At 37.2% G+C, this 18294-nt stretch overlaps 1 protein-coding gene and 1 long non-coding RNA gene across 3 annotated transcripts in view; one reads left to right on the forward strand and one right to left on the reverse strand.

The window, feature by feature from the left end:
• LOC146722805 (uncharacterized) overlaps positions 1-18294 on the forward strand; it is a 364804-nt gene that overhangs the window by 69253 nt on the left and 277257 nt on the right. The window lies entirely within an intron of this gene.
• LOC114931452 (protein FAM151B) lies at positions 647-18157 on the reverse strand. Of its 2 annotated transcripts, none has more exons than XM_029303494.2 (5): positions 18048-18157; positions 5015-5179; positions 2734-2963; positions 2500-2642; positions 647-2019 (listed from the first exon to the last, which is right to left on the reverse strand). In XM_029303494.2, the coding sequence occupies exons 1-5, from the start codon at positions 18058-18060 to the stop codon at positions 1617-1619; spliced, it is 954 nt and encodes a 317-aa protein (XP_029159327.2). In that variant the 5' UTR covers positions 18061-18157; the 3' UTR covers positions 647-1616. The 2 variants fall into 2 exon arrangements, with proteins under 2 accessions (XP_029159327.2, XP_029159326.2); XM_029303493.2 differs by lacking the exon at positions 18048-18157 and adding an exon at positions 13115-13369.

Here is an 18294-nt window from a genome sequence, read left to right on the forward strand (position 1 = left end):
ATCGCTGATGAGAACCTTTTAGTTCTCCGACTTTTTTTTAGCTCCTTCCAGTTAACGGGGAACAAACCGCAGCTGTGGTAGTTCATAAACAGGCAGGGTCTTTGTAATAATCTTTACAGCTTTACGAAAATAAAAGTAGTCTGTTTAAAAAAAGACCGGTCTTTGTTATCACGGATATGGCGATCTACTGGCGTCCGATGTTGCATACATAAGTCTGCCAACCCTAAGGAAAAGCTACGCATCACCATAATAGAAGATGCAGCGTACAATGTACCATTATTTTCTCCTGACATCAAATTAGATTACCTCATTCATAGTCACTATGCACGACGGATGTTTGCATTTTTCTTTTCACAGATAATTACGTACGACAATGGCCGGCAATAAAGATTCTATTGAATGAGTAAATAATATACCAACTATTTCGTTGTAATTTTACGATGGTAGATTTACATAGATTTTGAACAGACCGTCATTCCATTTTGAGATTACGATCTTTAATTTTCGGATTCCATTGAGTTTAGGCGCTTTCGTTTGATTTTAGGATACAATGTATAAAATTGCAATATCTGCGTCGAGATCGAAGATATTTTATACTAGAAACGAGATACTCGGGGTAAATAATCTTGAAGAATTTTGCTGGATATAATTTTACGTATTATTTTTATTGACTCGTTATCAAACGCAATGCACTTGCATCGTATACTGCATTTTTAACCCTTTGGCTTAGATATGTACTTACGTAGAGACTAAATATCATCTTTTGCTACACCTAGATCAGATATGTTGAACGCAGGTGTAGAGAATAATACAGTGAATAATTTGCGAAGGGACATTAAACACGATGAATGTGCGCGGCAAGTACGATACAAGTATAATAGCACTTACAATTAAATATAAAGTTACACATAAAATGTTTTCTCTGCATAACACTCTGAGAAAAATAGACGAAAGAAATTCATTATATTATTAAATATGTGCGCATTTTTCATATGCGATTTTTATACTTGTTATTCTTTATACAACGATTCTTTTAAATGTGCGATCATAATCGCAGCGTGTATAAATGTGTTTTTTTAACAAAGCGTAATTCAATATTTCAGAAACTTTTTCGACATCAATTAACAGTAGGTATATAGCATTACAATGAATTTTTTAACTGTGTTAAAGTTACTCTCGATATAAGATTAATCGAAACGCGTCTATCTATATGCCTCTTATGACTTATACTGCGTCAAATCTATTATAAAAGAATGAACTATTTCAACGGAATCTTTCTTTAACATTTGAATAATCCGATTTTAAGTACAAATTGTATCGGTAAATCGAAATTCCACGTGGAGAATATTTTCTATATTATGGAAATTGTTTGCTGCGTCGAATCGAATATCTTCAGAGGTACGTTTTATAGGAAGTATAGCCACAATGAAGATCGGACAAAGTCCCGACGAACGATCGCGATGGTAATCCAACCAAATTCACGACACGCGATCGTTATCGGATTTTGCCATTTGCTTGTACTTTCGTTTTTTTATCGAGAGACGGAAGAAGATTGGGACCTTCTCTCTTCCTGCTCGAATCTCGCCAGTCCTACATTAGACGTCTACGTTTGGACTTCACAGCATCCTCAGGAGGACCAGGAGCGCCATCGAGAAGCCCATATTTATTATCGCGGAATTCATCACCGCAGACGCGGCCGAAAGCTTGAGCTTTTTGTGCAGATCTTCCGGTACGTCCACGTAGACCTTTTCGACTCCCACTTCTTTGATGAATTCCGAGAGCTTCGCGGCGTCGACCTCATCGTTATCCGCCGACCAGATTGTTAGTGTTGCGGATTTGATGGTTTTTGGCGCCTCACGCAATAATTTCTTTATGATATCGACATTGTTTACTACAAGGCCAGCTCGTACGGGATAAGTTACCGATTGGGAAACGTGATTCTCCTTCAGGGCTTTGATCATCTTTTGAATATGCGTTTCGTTGTATTGACCCTTGGTAAGGTTGAACTCCTTTCCGTATCTAAAGTATTGACGGATAGTTAAAGCTCGATTATATTACACTAGATATAATAAAAATTTCATTTTTTACTATTTTGTTAGTATTACAATATATAAAAAACAAAATCTATAAATGCAACTTAATATCGATGTGCCTTGTTAATATTTTTATACAAGTATCAAGCTCGAGACTAAATCTTTTTTTTTTAAATAGTGAAGCATTTTTTCGACAATCTCTACATTCGGTCTTACTTTCATCTCTTGATTCTTTAAACATTAATTATTATTAATATAAGTCTTTGGCATTGACAGATATTTTATCGAAGCACTAAGTTGATTATCTCTTCTCAGGGACTGTATATTTATAATTCCCTTTTTTATAAAAGATCGTGCCATGGTCACGATATATATTTCTTTGCTTATACGGCTAATTAATTACAAGGTTATATGTTAGAAACTGCTATTACTCTGTTCACACAAGTGCACCTCGATAGTTGTTTACCTGGTTGTCCAGCCGACGGAGAGGATGCTCTCTGGTAGGGTTTTGTTAGCTCCTTTCAGAAATTCTTCCGCATTAACCGTAATATTAGTAGCGTTAACAGGTCCGGGAATAATGTCCGCATTGAGAAATACCGGGAATGTCAGCTGGAACGAATAAATATTTTATTTGTTATTTATGTATTTTTCAAAGATCTACATTTTACATACTTAAATATATACATATAAATATACGCACGCTTTTTCGTAGTTTTTCGAGAATGGGTTTGCTAAGGTTGAACGCTTCAGTAGTCTTAAAGTCCAGCTTGATGCCCTTATTTTTGTATTGCCCACGAATGATGGTGTCGAGGAAATTCTCGAGCGAGAGATCACTCACATTATGTGGTGGATGCGCCATTATCGGAATCAAATCGGTGGTACCATTTAGTTTTCCCACAACGACGTCGGCTTCCAACATCATGATGTACTCTTTAAAAAAGAAAGTCGGTTGTCTGTTTCGCTCGTATATGTATGCATGTGTATGCAAGTGTGTGTGGCATAGTTTGAGACGACCAGCTGGGCGGGAGGAGCGAGATGTGCATATATATGTACGTGCAGCGAATATCGATCAGACCCTAAAGAGGCTGGAAGATTGCCGGATTCACGCCGCTCGTCGGTGTTGGCGTTCAAATGACCAAAAATCTCCGGCTTTTTCACGATGGAGACTACAGAGACTGACTGACGTCAAGCTGTCAAGCCTGCCTCGAAAAGAAACAAGCATTTTTTGCGAGTTAAAGTTTGCCTCTTGTACCATATATACGTGTATCAAAGCGACCATCGTACACTTTGAGCGAGCTTTGCGGAGGATTATAAAAAAGATGAATATTCTTCTCATCATAAAATCTCTATTTTTTAATTAATTATTACAATCTCTATTGTAATAATTAATTAAAAAATGTGAGATAGAAATGCGGAAAAATATGTAATCGTGGAGGCAAGAAGGTGGGAAGCTGTTTAAAATTCTGATAATATTCGTGTCATTGAAAAAGACATGGTTAGTCGCAGAATTAAATTACGAAGGTCAAAAATCGAAAGTTCCATCTTTATTACTTTACATTTCATTGAGATTCAACGTATGTCCTTTTCGCAAACTCTAACATTGGACGTGACTGTGTACAAACGACTTATCTACGAGAATTCAATCGTATAGATGTAGAAAATTTAAATACGAAAACTTAGATTTCTCCTTTTAGGAGAATTGAAGCGCGAAAAGTTGGGAAAATTTGAGTTCCGAAGTTCAAAGTTGACACATAATCCAGCATATAGAGACACGAGGCACGTACGTAGGAAAAGAGACGAGGTGCCTGTCGAAAATACAAGACTTTATCGCGATGTCATTTATATTTTATATAGACTTGCTTTGTGAAGGCGTGTGAGAGAATTCTCGCAAAACGGATACTGCATAAAGCTTTCTCCCTTGCTGTCGATATTTCTGAGAGCGCACTTTTCAAGGTTTCACACCATTATTTAAAGCGCGCCGATGTAAAAATACATGTCGTACCATACGGGTTGTACACAAAGACACGCGCAATTGAACTCGATATAAAGATATCCATGAGAATGAGACAAATGCAAAAAAGCGTCGGCATTTAAAAAGTCTAACATCGCGAAATGCCACAGAGTTCATTAATTGGTAATATATTGATCGACGAAAGTCGCGAAATTACAATAAATGATCGTTCTAACGAGACACGACAGTTTTGACGGGACTATTTTCCGACTTTTCGACATTAAATATTTACCGTGACTGTTGCTCGTTTGCAACCAAAATAGTTCAAGGTGCTGCGCCGCAGATATTCATATCTAAATTATTTGTATTATTTAATATTGCATTCTCGACTATTCTTTTATAGGATTTGCCAATTACTGTCTGGTGAGATGAATCATTTAGATAATCTTATCATGTAATTATCCTCTGTAATTTTATTGACAATAGCATTAATGCCAGTGTTAATCATGTTTTGAGAACATAACTTTATCATTATCATTTAAACAATATCTAAAATGTTTTAAATAAGATTCTCTTAAATGCGCATTAAATTTAGATTCAAATTAAGAAATATTCGCAATAGTATTAATGTCAGTATTAATCACGTTTTGAGAACATAACTTTATCATTACTATTTAAAAAATATCGAAAATGTCTTTAAGATTCTCTTAAATGCGCATTAAATTTAGATTTTAAATTACGAAATATCTATTCGAAATTTCCGTCAACATTTTAATGATGTCGTTATCTTACGCGAAAGGAAGCATCCCGACTTAATTTAAAATTTTTTCCATCTACCGAAACAATGGGGTGCTTATTAAAGCCCCGTCAAATACTTTCCAAGCAATCCCGACGTTTGTTTCCAACAATGCCGACTATCCGAACACACGAGAATAATCAGAGAGCGCCGTCGTTCTTTCCTCAATCTCGCGAGTGCAATAAAAGAACGAAGAGCGAAGGAAACTCAGGCAACGAATCGCGATCGACCTACCTTTCGCAAGTGCCTCGTTCAATTTCTTCTGGTCATTGACGGCGTGCGCCCAGACAATCTTGGTGAGATTGTCTTTGGCTGCAGGGAAGAATGTGTTTGGATCCGGTGCGACATGGCTGCTCGAGCCGGCGTTTTTGTTGCTGGTGTCGTCGCACATGGCAGCCTCTGAAACACGGGAAATCGCTTTCGTCAGATCGCATTTGCATCATCAGCGGACTTGACCTTCCCTCCATCAGTATTCCCGAGACCGCGCGGACCATGACCCAATATTCGACGAGCACACTTCATAATTGAGCGAGGACTCGAGAATTCCTCGCGCGACGCGGCAACCAGCTGCTTTCTCGGAGACGACGGAGAGGACCCTGTTCGCTCTCCCTCTATTGTGTTGTTCGATCGATAATCACGTTCATTTGTCACGAGGGGTTTCCAACTAGCGTAGCGGTGGTGAGCCGAGCAATCCGGGGGTTATCTTGAGATAGATATAGTATATGTATACACATACATACATATTATATATATATATATATATATATATATATATATATACCATATATATTATTCTTCCTGGGGCGGAATCTTTTTCTTTTTTTCCTTTCGATTCGCTCGACGGCGGAAATATCGCTAGAAGTGGATTACACACATCACAGAACCGCATGTAGAGGGTCGAAATAAGCTCCGGCGCTCGCTCGGGGATGTGTCAGTATGAATTAATAACGGGATTGTGTTGGAAAATTTTACAGCGCGCTTGGCTCTTCCTCCTAGATCATTTCCGGTACATTTCGAGCCATGTGGTGAACAAACTTTGCGCGGATCGAATGACCCCTTCGAACAGATTGTGAAGGCGATTGGTCCTTCTCTTTTAACTGGGTCTCTCTTTATGAACTGGTTAACGGCGGAATCAGATTTGTGAAAAAAATTTGCTTTAAAATTATATAAGTCAAACATCGAATTTTACAGAAGTAAGTGAATTTTCGCGATCAATATATCATGGCAAATATCAACACGAATGTTTCACTTAATTAAAAATTCCTTTCTGGTTTTTTTCTCTAAAATAGGAAATGATTGCGGATTTTTTAATAGGTATGTTACGTTCGACGATGCGGGTGTGTTTCTACTTAAAGTTGAATATCGACTGTGATAAAAAAGTTTCAGTGACTAATCAGGCCCGCGGGCAATGTTTGTTCCTTGTTTATTATCAGTTTGCAACCGGAGTGCAAAAACTTTACGGGGAATTTTTTTCCCACGTCAACCACAGATTAAAATACTACGTTAAGTTATTCGGAATTAAATTAATCATTTATTTTTTGCAAAGTTTTCCTAAAAAACTCTCCTCTCTCTCTTCTCGCGTGCAAAGAATCGATAACTAGCCGCGCCAATGATTCCAATTGACCTGTTTCCGGTCCAGCGATCATGGACTAAATGTGGCCGGTCAATGGAGAGAGATGCTGAGGCGGCTTTTTTAAAAACATTAATAGTAGCCCTCTATCCGTACATTTCCGCTACAATTTTAGAGCTAAAATAACTACAACGAAATACGCGATTATTTTGCATTCGCGATTAATACTTGCACGTTACTATTGTGATCCCGGTGGAAATTAAAAATTTTTTATGAATCCCATGCGTTGCTCAGAGATACAAAATAATTGTGTCAGTTGGGAGTAGGATACATATCGTTGTGTATATGAGAAATTTGCTTATATAGTTGAATGGAAGAACCGTCACGGAGGAAATTGCATTTGCCGAGCAATGACAATGATAACAAACTTTAGCGCGACCACTCCCGGGTTAATTTAATGACATTCCTACGGAGAGCTAATGTTCATTCGTGTACTTAGACACACGATCGCAAGGGGATGACTCAGCAGATAGTATTTGAAATGGTCACGCCATATTAATATCATGTTGATCTTTTCTTGTCATTCGTCAGATATTTCGTATATTATCAAGTTTTCCAGTCTTTTCTCGAAGTTGCTCAAGATATGTATCACATTTATTTACCCACGACCTCGCGCCCGATGTTCTTGCCAAAATTTCGAGCTTCTCCCGCGCCCTTTCGCCGCATCATCGCTACAATGTCTACGAACAGGCCATTTCCGGTACGACGGTCTCGTACAGAGACTTGTACTGTGCTCGAACCGGCCTGACCACGAGGGAAAACCGTGAGAGCGGTCCTTTTTCTTTTTATGAGGTCCGCTTGCGACCGAACTCTACGAGATCGAGGCGATTGAACTGGTCGAGTTCAGGCAAATGGCTAATTGACTGAACAACCAATCGTCTGTTCTCTCGAGGTTTCTCGACAATACGCGGTACCGTTGCACCGCGAGCAGGTATTCCGGCGGTTTCATTTTGTTGCGAAATTCTTTCGCGTCACATGACGCGAGTTGGGGAGAAGGTAAATATTTATTTTGTTGAAACGCATAGCGTGATGTCAGTGCGCATTCAACATCACAATATATGTTTTTACCGATCCGGAAGTGTCTAATTTAAAAAACGCGACGTCTTCCACGTACATATCTATTGTATAACATGGTGTTGCAATAAAGCATTACAAATTGAAGTATCCACTTTGTACACGCAAAGTGCAGGACTAATTAAAGTTAGAAATAGATGCTTCATCACTTGATTGATTGTTTAATAAATTTGGCTTTGAGACTAAGAAGCTTCTCTTAAGCTAACAATAATACATTTGCATATAACCCACTTAAAGAGATGAAAACGTACCTGGAGAAAGAAAAGGAAGCGTATCAAAAGACTTAATTACGAAGAAACAATATGTCTTTTATGAAATGTTAATATATTTTCTTATGTAACATGCGATCCATTTATAATATCAAATATGCAGAAAAGATGAATTATGATACAAAATGTACATATATCTTTTTTCATTATCCTAATTTATTTTTCTTGTATATTTTATAATACAAATAGACCGATGTATGTATGTATGCATATATATATATATATATATATATATATATATATTTATGCACATGAAACGTAAGAGAAAATAACGCTGATAAATTTCCCGTGTAAAATTTCGTTTTAACAACTTTTGATATTTCTAAACCGAGCGTCAATTTTAATTGTATTTTTGTAGTTTCACCAGCAAATGTCAAATGTTACAAACTGCATTTCGGCTTTTCAGCTGAACAATGTCTCGAATTATAGGTACTTTATTGCGCCTCGTATTTTCTTAGCTCATACGTGGCGTTATATACGTGGATACAACGAGGATACAACGGTGAAATCAAATCAGACTTCCAGTTCCGTGAACAGAACATCGCCGGCGGCTTGGCTGCTTCTCTCGCGATATACAAAAGAATTCCTAGGCCCTCGTGGGCTGATAAAAGCATCTTTCACGCGTCACTGCGCCGCGTATAGTTTGCAAATAACTGCGACTACCGCCGTTCTCTTCCGCTTAGAATATGCTTCTGAAGGCTCAGGTCGAGGCGAGGGAGAGCCTCGTTTCGACGGATTTTGCCTGAGTCAGCTGGCTGACAAAGCGTGACTTACGGCCGCATTTATTACTTTTCTCGAACGGCCCGCTTGAAAACAGTAATTCGAAACTTTAAACGGAATTTAATATTTTGTGGATTTACCTGATAAGCATTCCGTGTCAGTTAAGTTTCTATGACTATCAGAGACTTATTCAAAGAAATGAGGAATTTGTTAGACGTAATTGATATTTTTGGTCTTGGCAAGCAGGAAAGGTTTTTGGACGTGAACACATCACATTTAATTTCTTTTTAATTTTTTTTCAATAATTATATTTTACACGTAATGTGCTGAGAGATGACTGTTATTAAATTATCGATTTTAAATTATTTATCTTATTCCTGTAATGTAATGCTCGATCATCTTTCAAGACGAGGAATAAGATTACAGATGTTAAAAATTATGTATTACGGATTGTAGCAATTATGTTATTGACTCAGTAGTATAAACTGCGCAATCACGAAATGATTTATGCGTTGTGATACCAAGTGCAAAATGTCGATGATAAATAATAATGTGCAGGCAGTCCGACAAATAGCTGATGGGCCATCTGTCACATTTGTTCCGAACTGTTCAAATTACAATCATGTTTCTCTAAATCGATTACTTCAATATTTGTTGATCTCTCATGAAAGTTCTAACAGTTAGAAGGGACAATTTGGTATTAGGAGATATCGACCATATAGCGAAGAGTATATTGTTTCAATTGTAAAGGATCGATCTGTTAATATATGCAACAAAATTTGTTAAACTTGATTAAAGATTTGACTTTTGAAAGAACAATATTTTTGCTATTTATATTGCTAATTTATCAAGAGATCTTTCATTAAATTAATAACGGAGTTTAAGGTACAATGACTAACTTGCATTATGCATCACGTTAAATCTTAAAGTTTGACCAAGTTTGAAAACCAAGTTAAAGATTTCACAGAATTCGACCTCGCGAATTGCACGCATGTAGAATATTAATTTGGAATTTAATATCGAAATTCGCTGTTCGAATATGCTGATTAATTATGAAGGCACGGCTATCCGATGATTCAGTCGTTATATTTGTAATAATTTCTGCAGATAAGAACTTATCTAAATTACTACTAAACTTTAAGGATTTTGGTTGGGCAGCATGAATCATGTGGCGATTTCCCTATATAAAAGAAAAATATGATTACTTATCACAAAATAATATTCTCTCGTTTGCTCATTTATTTAGAAGTAAAGTAAATTTTTTCTTTAGAAATATCAATCACCGTTTAATGTGTCGAGAAGGATTGTCGTTTTTCACGCGACGATTTCGCTTCGATCTCTATTGTTTCTGTTCGAGCGCGATTTATACAATCGATTTGCGAGTGTTGCGACTTGCGGCTTCTATTCCGAAGTCAATGACTGAAGATATCTACAGAGAATTTCCAATTTCTACACATCTTAGTCAAATTTATTCGGGCGTGATCTTCAGATATACCAACATGTGCGCTCGCACGTAGTCTACTTGCATTCCAGCGTGCAACCCAGAACGATGAATTTGTTCTGCTTATCGCGGATAAACACGCCTGCGTTATCGGCGCAATATATTTTTCTCCATTTCATGTAAACGACATTACATATCGTCTGTTGAGTTCCATCCAGGTGATGTCGTCAAATAAAAAAAAAATAATCGGCGGTATCGTGACTCTCCAGATACAGATAAGGTTGAAATCGTACTGCGGTACCCTGTATCTCGTCTACAGTGTATTCTCTCGTCGAAATACGATAAAAAAATCGGTATATTAATGTAAAGCGAGATTGCGGCACGGTCATATGGCACCGAAGTGATTCTTTCGCATAAATACTCCTCGATAATTCATTTACAACGCAAGATTTTACAGACGCTTCAATATCGTATCGAAATAACCTTGTACAGCGCTGCGTAATAACAAACGCGACCCATCGCCGCGTACATACTTGTTTTCATCGTGTTTTTATAAAGCCACTCGATACGAATTATTCATTCGACGAGTCATTGTACGCCGTCTGGATGTTCGCGCGCGATTGATGCGATTCTGCTTCTCATTGCTATTTACCGGTTTGCTTTTATAGCGATACACGATTTATTTTCCGTTGTATATTTCGATATATCGGTATCTATATGCGAATAGATACGTCATCAAGTGACTTGCGATATGAAATAATGTAATAATGTTAATCTCGAATATATATTTGATAGTAAACCATTTCCGAAAATTAAAATACAAGTTAACGAAGATTATTGTGGTTGTTGACATGCAATGTGGGATCTCGTTAATCCTCATAGATCATGAATTGAAAATTTGCTCGGCTGAACCTGATATAAATAGCTAATTAATTGTTTCCTGGTAATTGCATACTGCCCATCCCATTCATTTTCTTAATGAGAATCGACTGACGTCACGAGATCTCATTCTCAAGAGTTTTAACCCTTTTTTCGTTAATTGTTTACGTGTCCGCCTTGTATCCTGGGATTTCAAGGAAAGACATAATTTGATACTCACATCTATTTTTCTATTATCATATTCTAGGTCGCTGATAGACTCGACTCTTGTTTGCGATGTATATCGAAATATTTCTGACCAGAGATTACATCGATCTTGTTATTTTTGCACTTTCGTCGCTGTCTGCTTGTACCATCTACATCTTTAAATCGCTGGTATAGACAGGCAAAGGAGTACTAAAAACAGTTTATTTTCATACTATTTTCGTGCGCGGGATGCTGTAACTTATATGCCATCGGTATCGCCACGGTCACGGCGTTAATCTATTTTTGTGGACGTTTCGTCGTGGGAGATACTGGATTGCAGCGTACTTTTGATCAACTCTTGTTTCAGCAATAAGTATTACGATACAATGGCGAAGAAAAAATGCATAAAAAAATGTTTTTTCTATTTTCTACAGAGTTAACATCAATTGTTATCACATTATTTTATATGTATTATAAAAAGGGGAGGAAAAAAGATTGACGAGCAAGGAATTGGAGTAATGTGCGTTAGGAAGTAGGAAGTAGGAAGGGAAAGAGAAAAAAAAGACACGCACGAGTTGGTCGTGAATGATAAATATCCTCCTGTCATGAGATTAATCACGTTTCCATCATCCGAGCGGCGAAGCCGTCTAAAATTTAATGGGCTAATTTAATGTAAAACGCTGAAGACACCTCGCTGAGTACATATATACATATACGTCGGCCTCGAGGCGTGCGTCACCGCGAGATTATTATTAGCGATCGATTGGGGGATGGATCGAGACGAGGATTTATTACATGTCATCCGGATCGTATTTTCTGTTTATTCTGTAATTTAGTCTCTGCAATTTCCCTCTGTTTGGAAACTTTTCCGACGCGTTTGCATCGAATTAATATCTCGAAAAAAATGTGTTATTATACACTTAGAGGAGGGTGAGCTTAAAGAAAATTAAATTACAATCGCCAATTTAACTTGTCACCGATCGTTCACGAATTTCGAGCCTCGTTATCCGTAAAATTCGTTTTTCATCTTCGGCTTCCTTAATTAAGGAATTTCGTTCCATTGAATTAAATTATGAAACTTTCTATTCTACGTGAAGAAATAATACTCTTTGTTTATTTGTTCATTGCGAAAAGATCGAACGTGCCAGGACATTTGAATTGACGTGATCTGTAAAAAACTTTAGGTCGTAAAATCACAATCCGTTGATTACGATTTGTGCGTCTCAAGTCGGATTTCATTATCTCTGCCGCAAGAGAAGTTTTTAAACTTTTCTTGATTTTCATCTACAGAATTGAGTGGAAAATTCCGGACGCAGCTAAGTACATCATCGAGCCTCGGTTTTGGAGGTCTTATCTGCAAACTCTACGTAAACTTTACCCACGACTTAACATGCGACTCGGAGAAGAACATCTTTCCCTTTGGCGATGCCAAGCGGAGAAACGGCGTGACAAAAAAAGAAAATCGATACGTCTATTAGAGGCGTGTAGGTTTTTCGATGCGCTAGGCGCGCCCCTACAGGTTTTACGACGCCCGAGAAAGATATTCCAGACTCGGATTTCACAATCTGCTAACTGCCAGGCTCGTAATCTTGTAGGATGTGGCCTTAAAACAGGATCGATACCTATAACGGCCGAGCTTTTCCGTTTCAAACTGTTAGTAAATGACCATTATTATCGCAATGATTTATGTCCTCGAACGTAACATTATATTGAACTATCAACGAAAGCTAGCATTTGATTTGCACGACGCATATCACTAATGAAGGCTGGAAGAAAAGAGAGATTTTAATAGTATTCTTACAAAAGTAGCATATTGATCATTCATTTCTTTGTTGGAGTATAACGAGATTTCGAATTAAAGTAGTAATTCAGTACATCATTACTTAAACGTCTCTTTCAATATTATCAATTAAATGTAATCTGAATCTAATAGTAAATCATTCATCAGCAACTGACTGCAAAAAAATCACCGTTGCTCCGTAATAAAATTGAAACAAATTCGTCTCTATAAACTCTATTTTCGGAGCACGCGATCTAAATAAAAATACATTATACAATACACATCGAAACACATCATGTGTCGCGTTCAGACGAAATTCTTCAGAATAATTCTAAATTCTATTATGTCAACTTACGAAACACCGCCAGCAGTATCGCAGCCTTCAAGATCATGGTACCCATGGTCCTTTTGTTGCCGGGTGTCTATCCGAAATAGGGTGGTCGACAATAGAAAGGGACGGATCGGCGCGAGAAAAAGAGAGAGAAAAAGAGAGAGACACTCAGCACGAACCGACGCGGTTCTTCGGCAAAGACGCCCGGTCAACTCGGCTGCCTCGAAACGACTGAGTGTCTCCACGAGAGGAGCGGTTGGTCGGCCGATCGTCGAAATCCAGGCTCCTACATAATGGCACGTATAGGCCGCCGGTCATATTTCGCGGCGCCGCAATGCCGCGCCGGTACACACGTGCTCTCTCATCACTTCTCTCGCTCGAGGGAGAGGGCTGAATCTCCCCAGCACAAAACGTGGGGTCGCAACGGTCGGGAGGATGTAAGGGAGAAAAGAATAAGAATGAAGGGGGAAGAGAGGGAGGACGGAAGGACGATGCGTGGATCGAATTGGAAGGCGTTTTAAGTAGCAGGAGTTAGAAAGGATCTGTCATTGTCATAGCTTATCGAGGCCTTCGACGCGGGATTTCCACGTGGGACGCTCGCGACAGACTCTGTCATACATGTACGAGTATGTATGCGCTGTTACTACCGGAAGAGTGGACGCGCGATCACGGAAATATCGGCCCGAACAGGTAGATTGCTCGTCGCATAAAAGCTATCGCACGCCTGGGGGTTGAAAAATCCAATATATACATAAAAAAAAAAAAATAATCTGGATTTTCTGGGGTTTTCACCGCTCAGTGAATGTTTGAAATACGGCTTTGTCCCTTGTATGAATGGGGAAATTATAAATACATTAGCGAGAATAACACGCACATTTATGCGTTAATATATTTTTGCAAAGAAAAGATTATTAAATAGACAGAAAGATATACGGGAAATTTTAATCTATTCTAGAGATATATTTCAAATAAAAAAAAACCTTGAATATATGACAATCTGAATCTGATCGTGTTGCTATGAGCAATTTTCACACATTACGTTTTGTTCGACATCTTCTTGGCAACTTTGAAAAACAGAGAAATCGATCAAACAATAAGAACTTTAATCAGTCGACTCACGATATAGTGTTTTGTCAATACTACGTTCAATTAATGCGGCGGTTATAAGCGACACCCTTATGCGACTTAATCGACTGAAATGGCTTTGACGGGGATTTCTGAAAGGACAAGGCCGACAATTTACGCGATATAAAGCACGATGAAATGAGTTCGCGTAGTTACCCCGCGTTGTTTTACGCATAGTTCATATAGCGACTGCGCTCGACATGTGTTCGATCCCCAAACGAACCATAAATGCGTAGGATCCCCAAACGAACCATAAATGTAGGCGACAAGGGTCGTTTTCGTGACTCGGCAGGGTGAAACATCTGCCGAGGGTTCACGACCGTAGGGAAGCAGCTAAGCATCAGATCTGCAAAACTTTTATATTTGACGAAATATCCAGCGTTTCTTTTCTTATTACTTTTTTAATAAGACACTCTTCTTCGAAAGAAATAAGCGTTTAATATTTTTATCCATGAACCGTGTTGGGAATAATTAATTTTTCTAATACATAAATTATTACTTCGTTTAATTTCTTTAATTACTTAACTTGATGAATATCGATGAAATTAGCGTTACTCGTGAAGTTTTTTTAAGAAAATTTTTTCGACCGTGAAAATGTAAACCTTAGTAGACCAATAAAATTCAACGAAATCGCAATTGGATCTGCGAATCATCTTTTCTCAGAGTGATCATTAAACTCTGCTGTTCTCAGCATTAGAATGTTGCTGAATAATAATCTCTTATTCAGTGAATCATCCGGTTGTATTATGTGACAAATTTACGCGACGTGTCAGACGCGTAACACTTTATGGAAAAAAATGAGTCTTATCGTCTCGTCGCGCTGACAAGAGCCATTCACAGAACCATTCACGTTTTAAGCAAGATTCATTGAATTTATGCATAATGGCTTTCTGTGTCTAGTATTCAATTCTCGAAATATTAGCGTACTGTAATTATTGGACTATATATATAATATTAATAGCTTCAATAAATTGCCACACATGCATATCTTATTTTCAAAAAGAAAAAAGCTCCATTAATTATTCACAATTATGACAACAAAACATAAACTCATAATTAATTCTAACGAGAAAGAAAATTAATTATTTGATGTGTAACATTAAAAAGAAGTTACATGATTATTATAATTTAAATACAATTAATTAAATATTCCATTGCATTCTGTTTTCACAAATTTGAATCTTTGTGATTCACATTTTTTATATTAATATTATATAATTTATTTCGGAATATAATTGTCGATAATGAGTCTAGAATCGGACATATATTGTTTTCTCAACGATGACGTTCGTAAAAGGCACAAATGTAATTATCGTTTACATGTATAAGCTGGCACGACGGGTCAGCGGTGTTAATGAGTTAATTTCACGAATAAACGTCACGCTAGTTTTACAGAGAGAAGGGCGGCTTATTTTATTTAACACTGAAATTGCGGCCCTTTTGTACCCTTTTTAGAATTGAGACTCGTCTTTCAGAGAGAAATTCTTCTCTCTTTAATGATCTCGTTGCAACGCATAGATAATGTTTGCTCCAACTTCGTGTCCATGATACAATGAGCCATTATGCGTCATTGATTATATTCTCGCTTCGCGTATCTGATAGCGCATGGTGCAGTTAATATTTTATGGAAAAAAATTACAGACGCACTACATTCGCACCTACATGATTTATGTCATTTTATTTCCAGCGCGGTTGAAAATATCGCTGCGCGAGAGCTCTTTTAATATTCGCGATGGCCATCTTCAGTCAGCTGGGTGGACGCTTTCAATTATGAGAAACGTTCGATTTTTACCCTCAAGTAAAGTATATCCTCGACATAACTATTGCATTCTTCGTCCTCTCGTCCGTCGCATTCGTATCTGTATCAAACTTTTTCAAAGTTTCTTGGAACGATTTTGAAGATAAACCCAGAGGCCTAGACAATCTAATCTAGACAAAGATCGGCAATTTTACGGATGTTTCTTGTGTATTTCTCAAATTTTTCCGAGTCACCTTTCAATCCAGTCTGGCGCCACGATGAGATACAATGGACAGGATTAACCTTTATGAGACAATATGGCAAACGCTATTCTTTGTTGCCAAAAACCGACGAAACTCGTCGTCGTCCCGAAAGAGATAAGCTCGCTCAGGTACATCTACTTTAAAAAAAAATATTCTATTCTCGGGCACGATGTGACAATTAAGACGTTCCAATTTTCGCTCGTATGCTAATGTCATCGCAAATTTCACTTGCACGCGCGGAAAAACAGAGTGGAGCTGAATCCCAAAGAGTCGGAGCGTTTCCTCGACAGCGAAACTCCATTCTCACAAGCGATCTTTTTTTGCAGGCCTCATTGGACAGATGAGATAGAGTAAGTTTATCGAAGATAAAAGAGAACCCGTTAGATAAATATACCTTTTGAAAAATTTTAAACATTTTATGGGAATTTTTTTATTTCAATATTTTTCCTCTCGCAATAAAAAAACATATCAATAATTCACTGATGATTAATCAAATATGTTTACTTAAATATAATGTAATATAATGTTTTAACGATTGTGTAATTGATACGTTATCCTGACAACCGATGATAAAACGAAGAAAAAATTTTATTTTAACTAGATATATATAGAATTATTTTTTTTAATCGTTTTATCGCCCGGAAATGCAAGTAGTAATTATAATGAAATCTGAAAGATATATATATCTGATAAAAATTATTTTCACTTTCCGATGATTTATTTGCGATGTGTCCTTCGCTATTGATACTTGCCGTATCGCGAATCTGATCTTATTCATCTTCTAAAATTCCTCTCTCGTTGTCGTAACTCTCGGCGTGTTTGTTTAACGTCTTGTTTGCGTATTCATGCCTCCGTATTCAACATTCAAAATCAACATTTGCGTGCTTGCCGCTTTAAATATGTGATCTCACTTCGCTCGAGTTACGCGATTCGTATGTGATAAACAGCTTAACGCATCGCGTGAAAAAGAAAGAAGAAAAAAGATCCGCACGTGCGAATATTGCACTTTCTGCGCACCGTGCCATGCATATTCTATCGTTTCTCCTTGGCTCTGCTTTGTTTCATACACGTGTGTGTATTTTGTTGCGCGCATCGGAAATTGGATATCGATGTCAAAGATGTTGTCCTATTGTCTCTCATCTCGTTACAAGTTTCCCATAAAAAGTAAGCAGAAATGTAGTATCTCATAAAGTACAAGTCTAAAAAAAAAATCTCTTTCTCCAACATCTTTTTTTTTCACAGATATACAATCATTTTTATGATTAAAAATCGTTCAACTTTTATGCGTTTGTGGACAATGTTTATGTGTAGCTATAAATATTCTTAATAATTTCTATCCATAATAATTTTTATTGGAGCATTAAAGTTACGGGAAGGGGACAATAATAAAATAATTACAATATTAAAGAGAAAGAATTGTAAGAGTTATTATCAGAGATAGAATATAAAATATAATTTTTTATGCATATGTCACGACTCTTACAGATATGAATATATTATAGGCTGCAAAGTATATCTCGTATATGAAAGATATTTCATTTAAAATCGTAAACGTAAAATATCTTTGCTCATTTGCACATTCCACCTTTTGTTCAGATGCGATCAAGCATAAATGAATTTTACATATACAGCAGCTCCTCTTTAGATCTGACCTTAGAAGACCGTAAAACAGCGTACTCGCAGTTACGAGACTCGTGATCGATAGTAGGCACAACAATGCCTCACGTTCTTTATCAGCTTGGCATGTAACGCTTCACTTGCGTTATATTTAGATCTTTTTCTTGTTTCTATTATATCTATACAGTGAGATTATTAATATAGGTATTCTTACTTGAATATGACATACTGTAGATTCGCCAGTTGGATCGAAACTATTCTTGCAAATTCATTTCTACGTGCAAAACTTTAGCAACGTTTCTCACCGTGCAAATGCATGATACTAAAGATAGGAAACTCTAGCATGATACACAACTTTTCATGTTTAAAATAAATATTCCTATGTATCAAGTAAGTGTAATTATTAGGGATAAATTCGTAGCGCTGCGCTACTAAACATACTCAGAAATGAAAGAGAACTT

The sequence above is a fragment of the Nylanderia fulva genome, unplaced genomic scaffold, assembly GCF_048542155.1.
Source record: "Nylanderia fulva isolate GAGA-0341 unplaced genomic scaffold, ASM4854215v1 Scaffold27, whole genome shotgun sequence".
In the NCBI taxonomy this organism is placed as follows: domain Eukaryota; kingdom Metazoa; phylum Arthropoda; class Insecta; order Hymenoptera; family Formicidae; genus Nylanderia; species Nylanderia fulva.

Excerpts from the sequence above, each read along its gene's own strand:
- LOC114931452 (XM_029303493.2), bottom strand. The coding sequence starts at position 13,160 with ATGGGTACCATGATCTTGAAGGCTGCGATACTGCTGGCGGTGTTTC. Across the intron at positions 5,180-13,114 it reads GATACTGCTGGCGGTGTTTC|AGGCTGCCATGTGCGACGAC; the intron begins GTAAGTTGACAT and ends CCCGTGTTTCAG. Across the intron at positions 2,964-5,014 it reads GAACGAGGCACTTGCGAAAG|AGTACATCATGATGTTGGAA; the intron begins GTAGGTCGATCG and ends TCTTTTTTAAAG.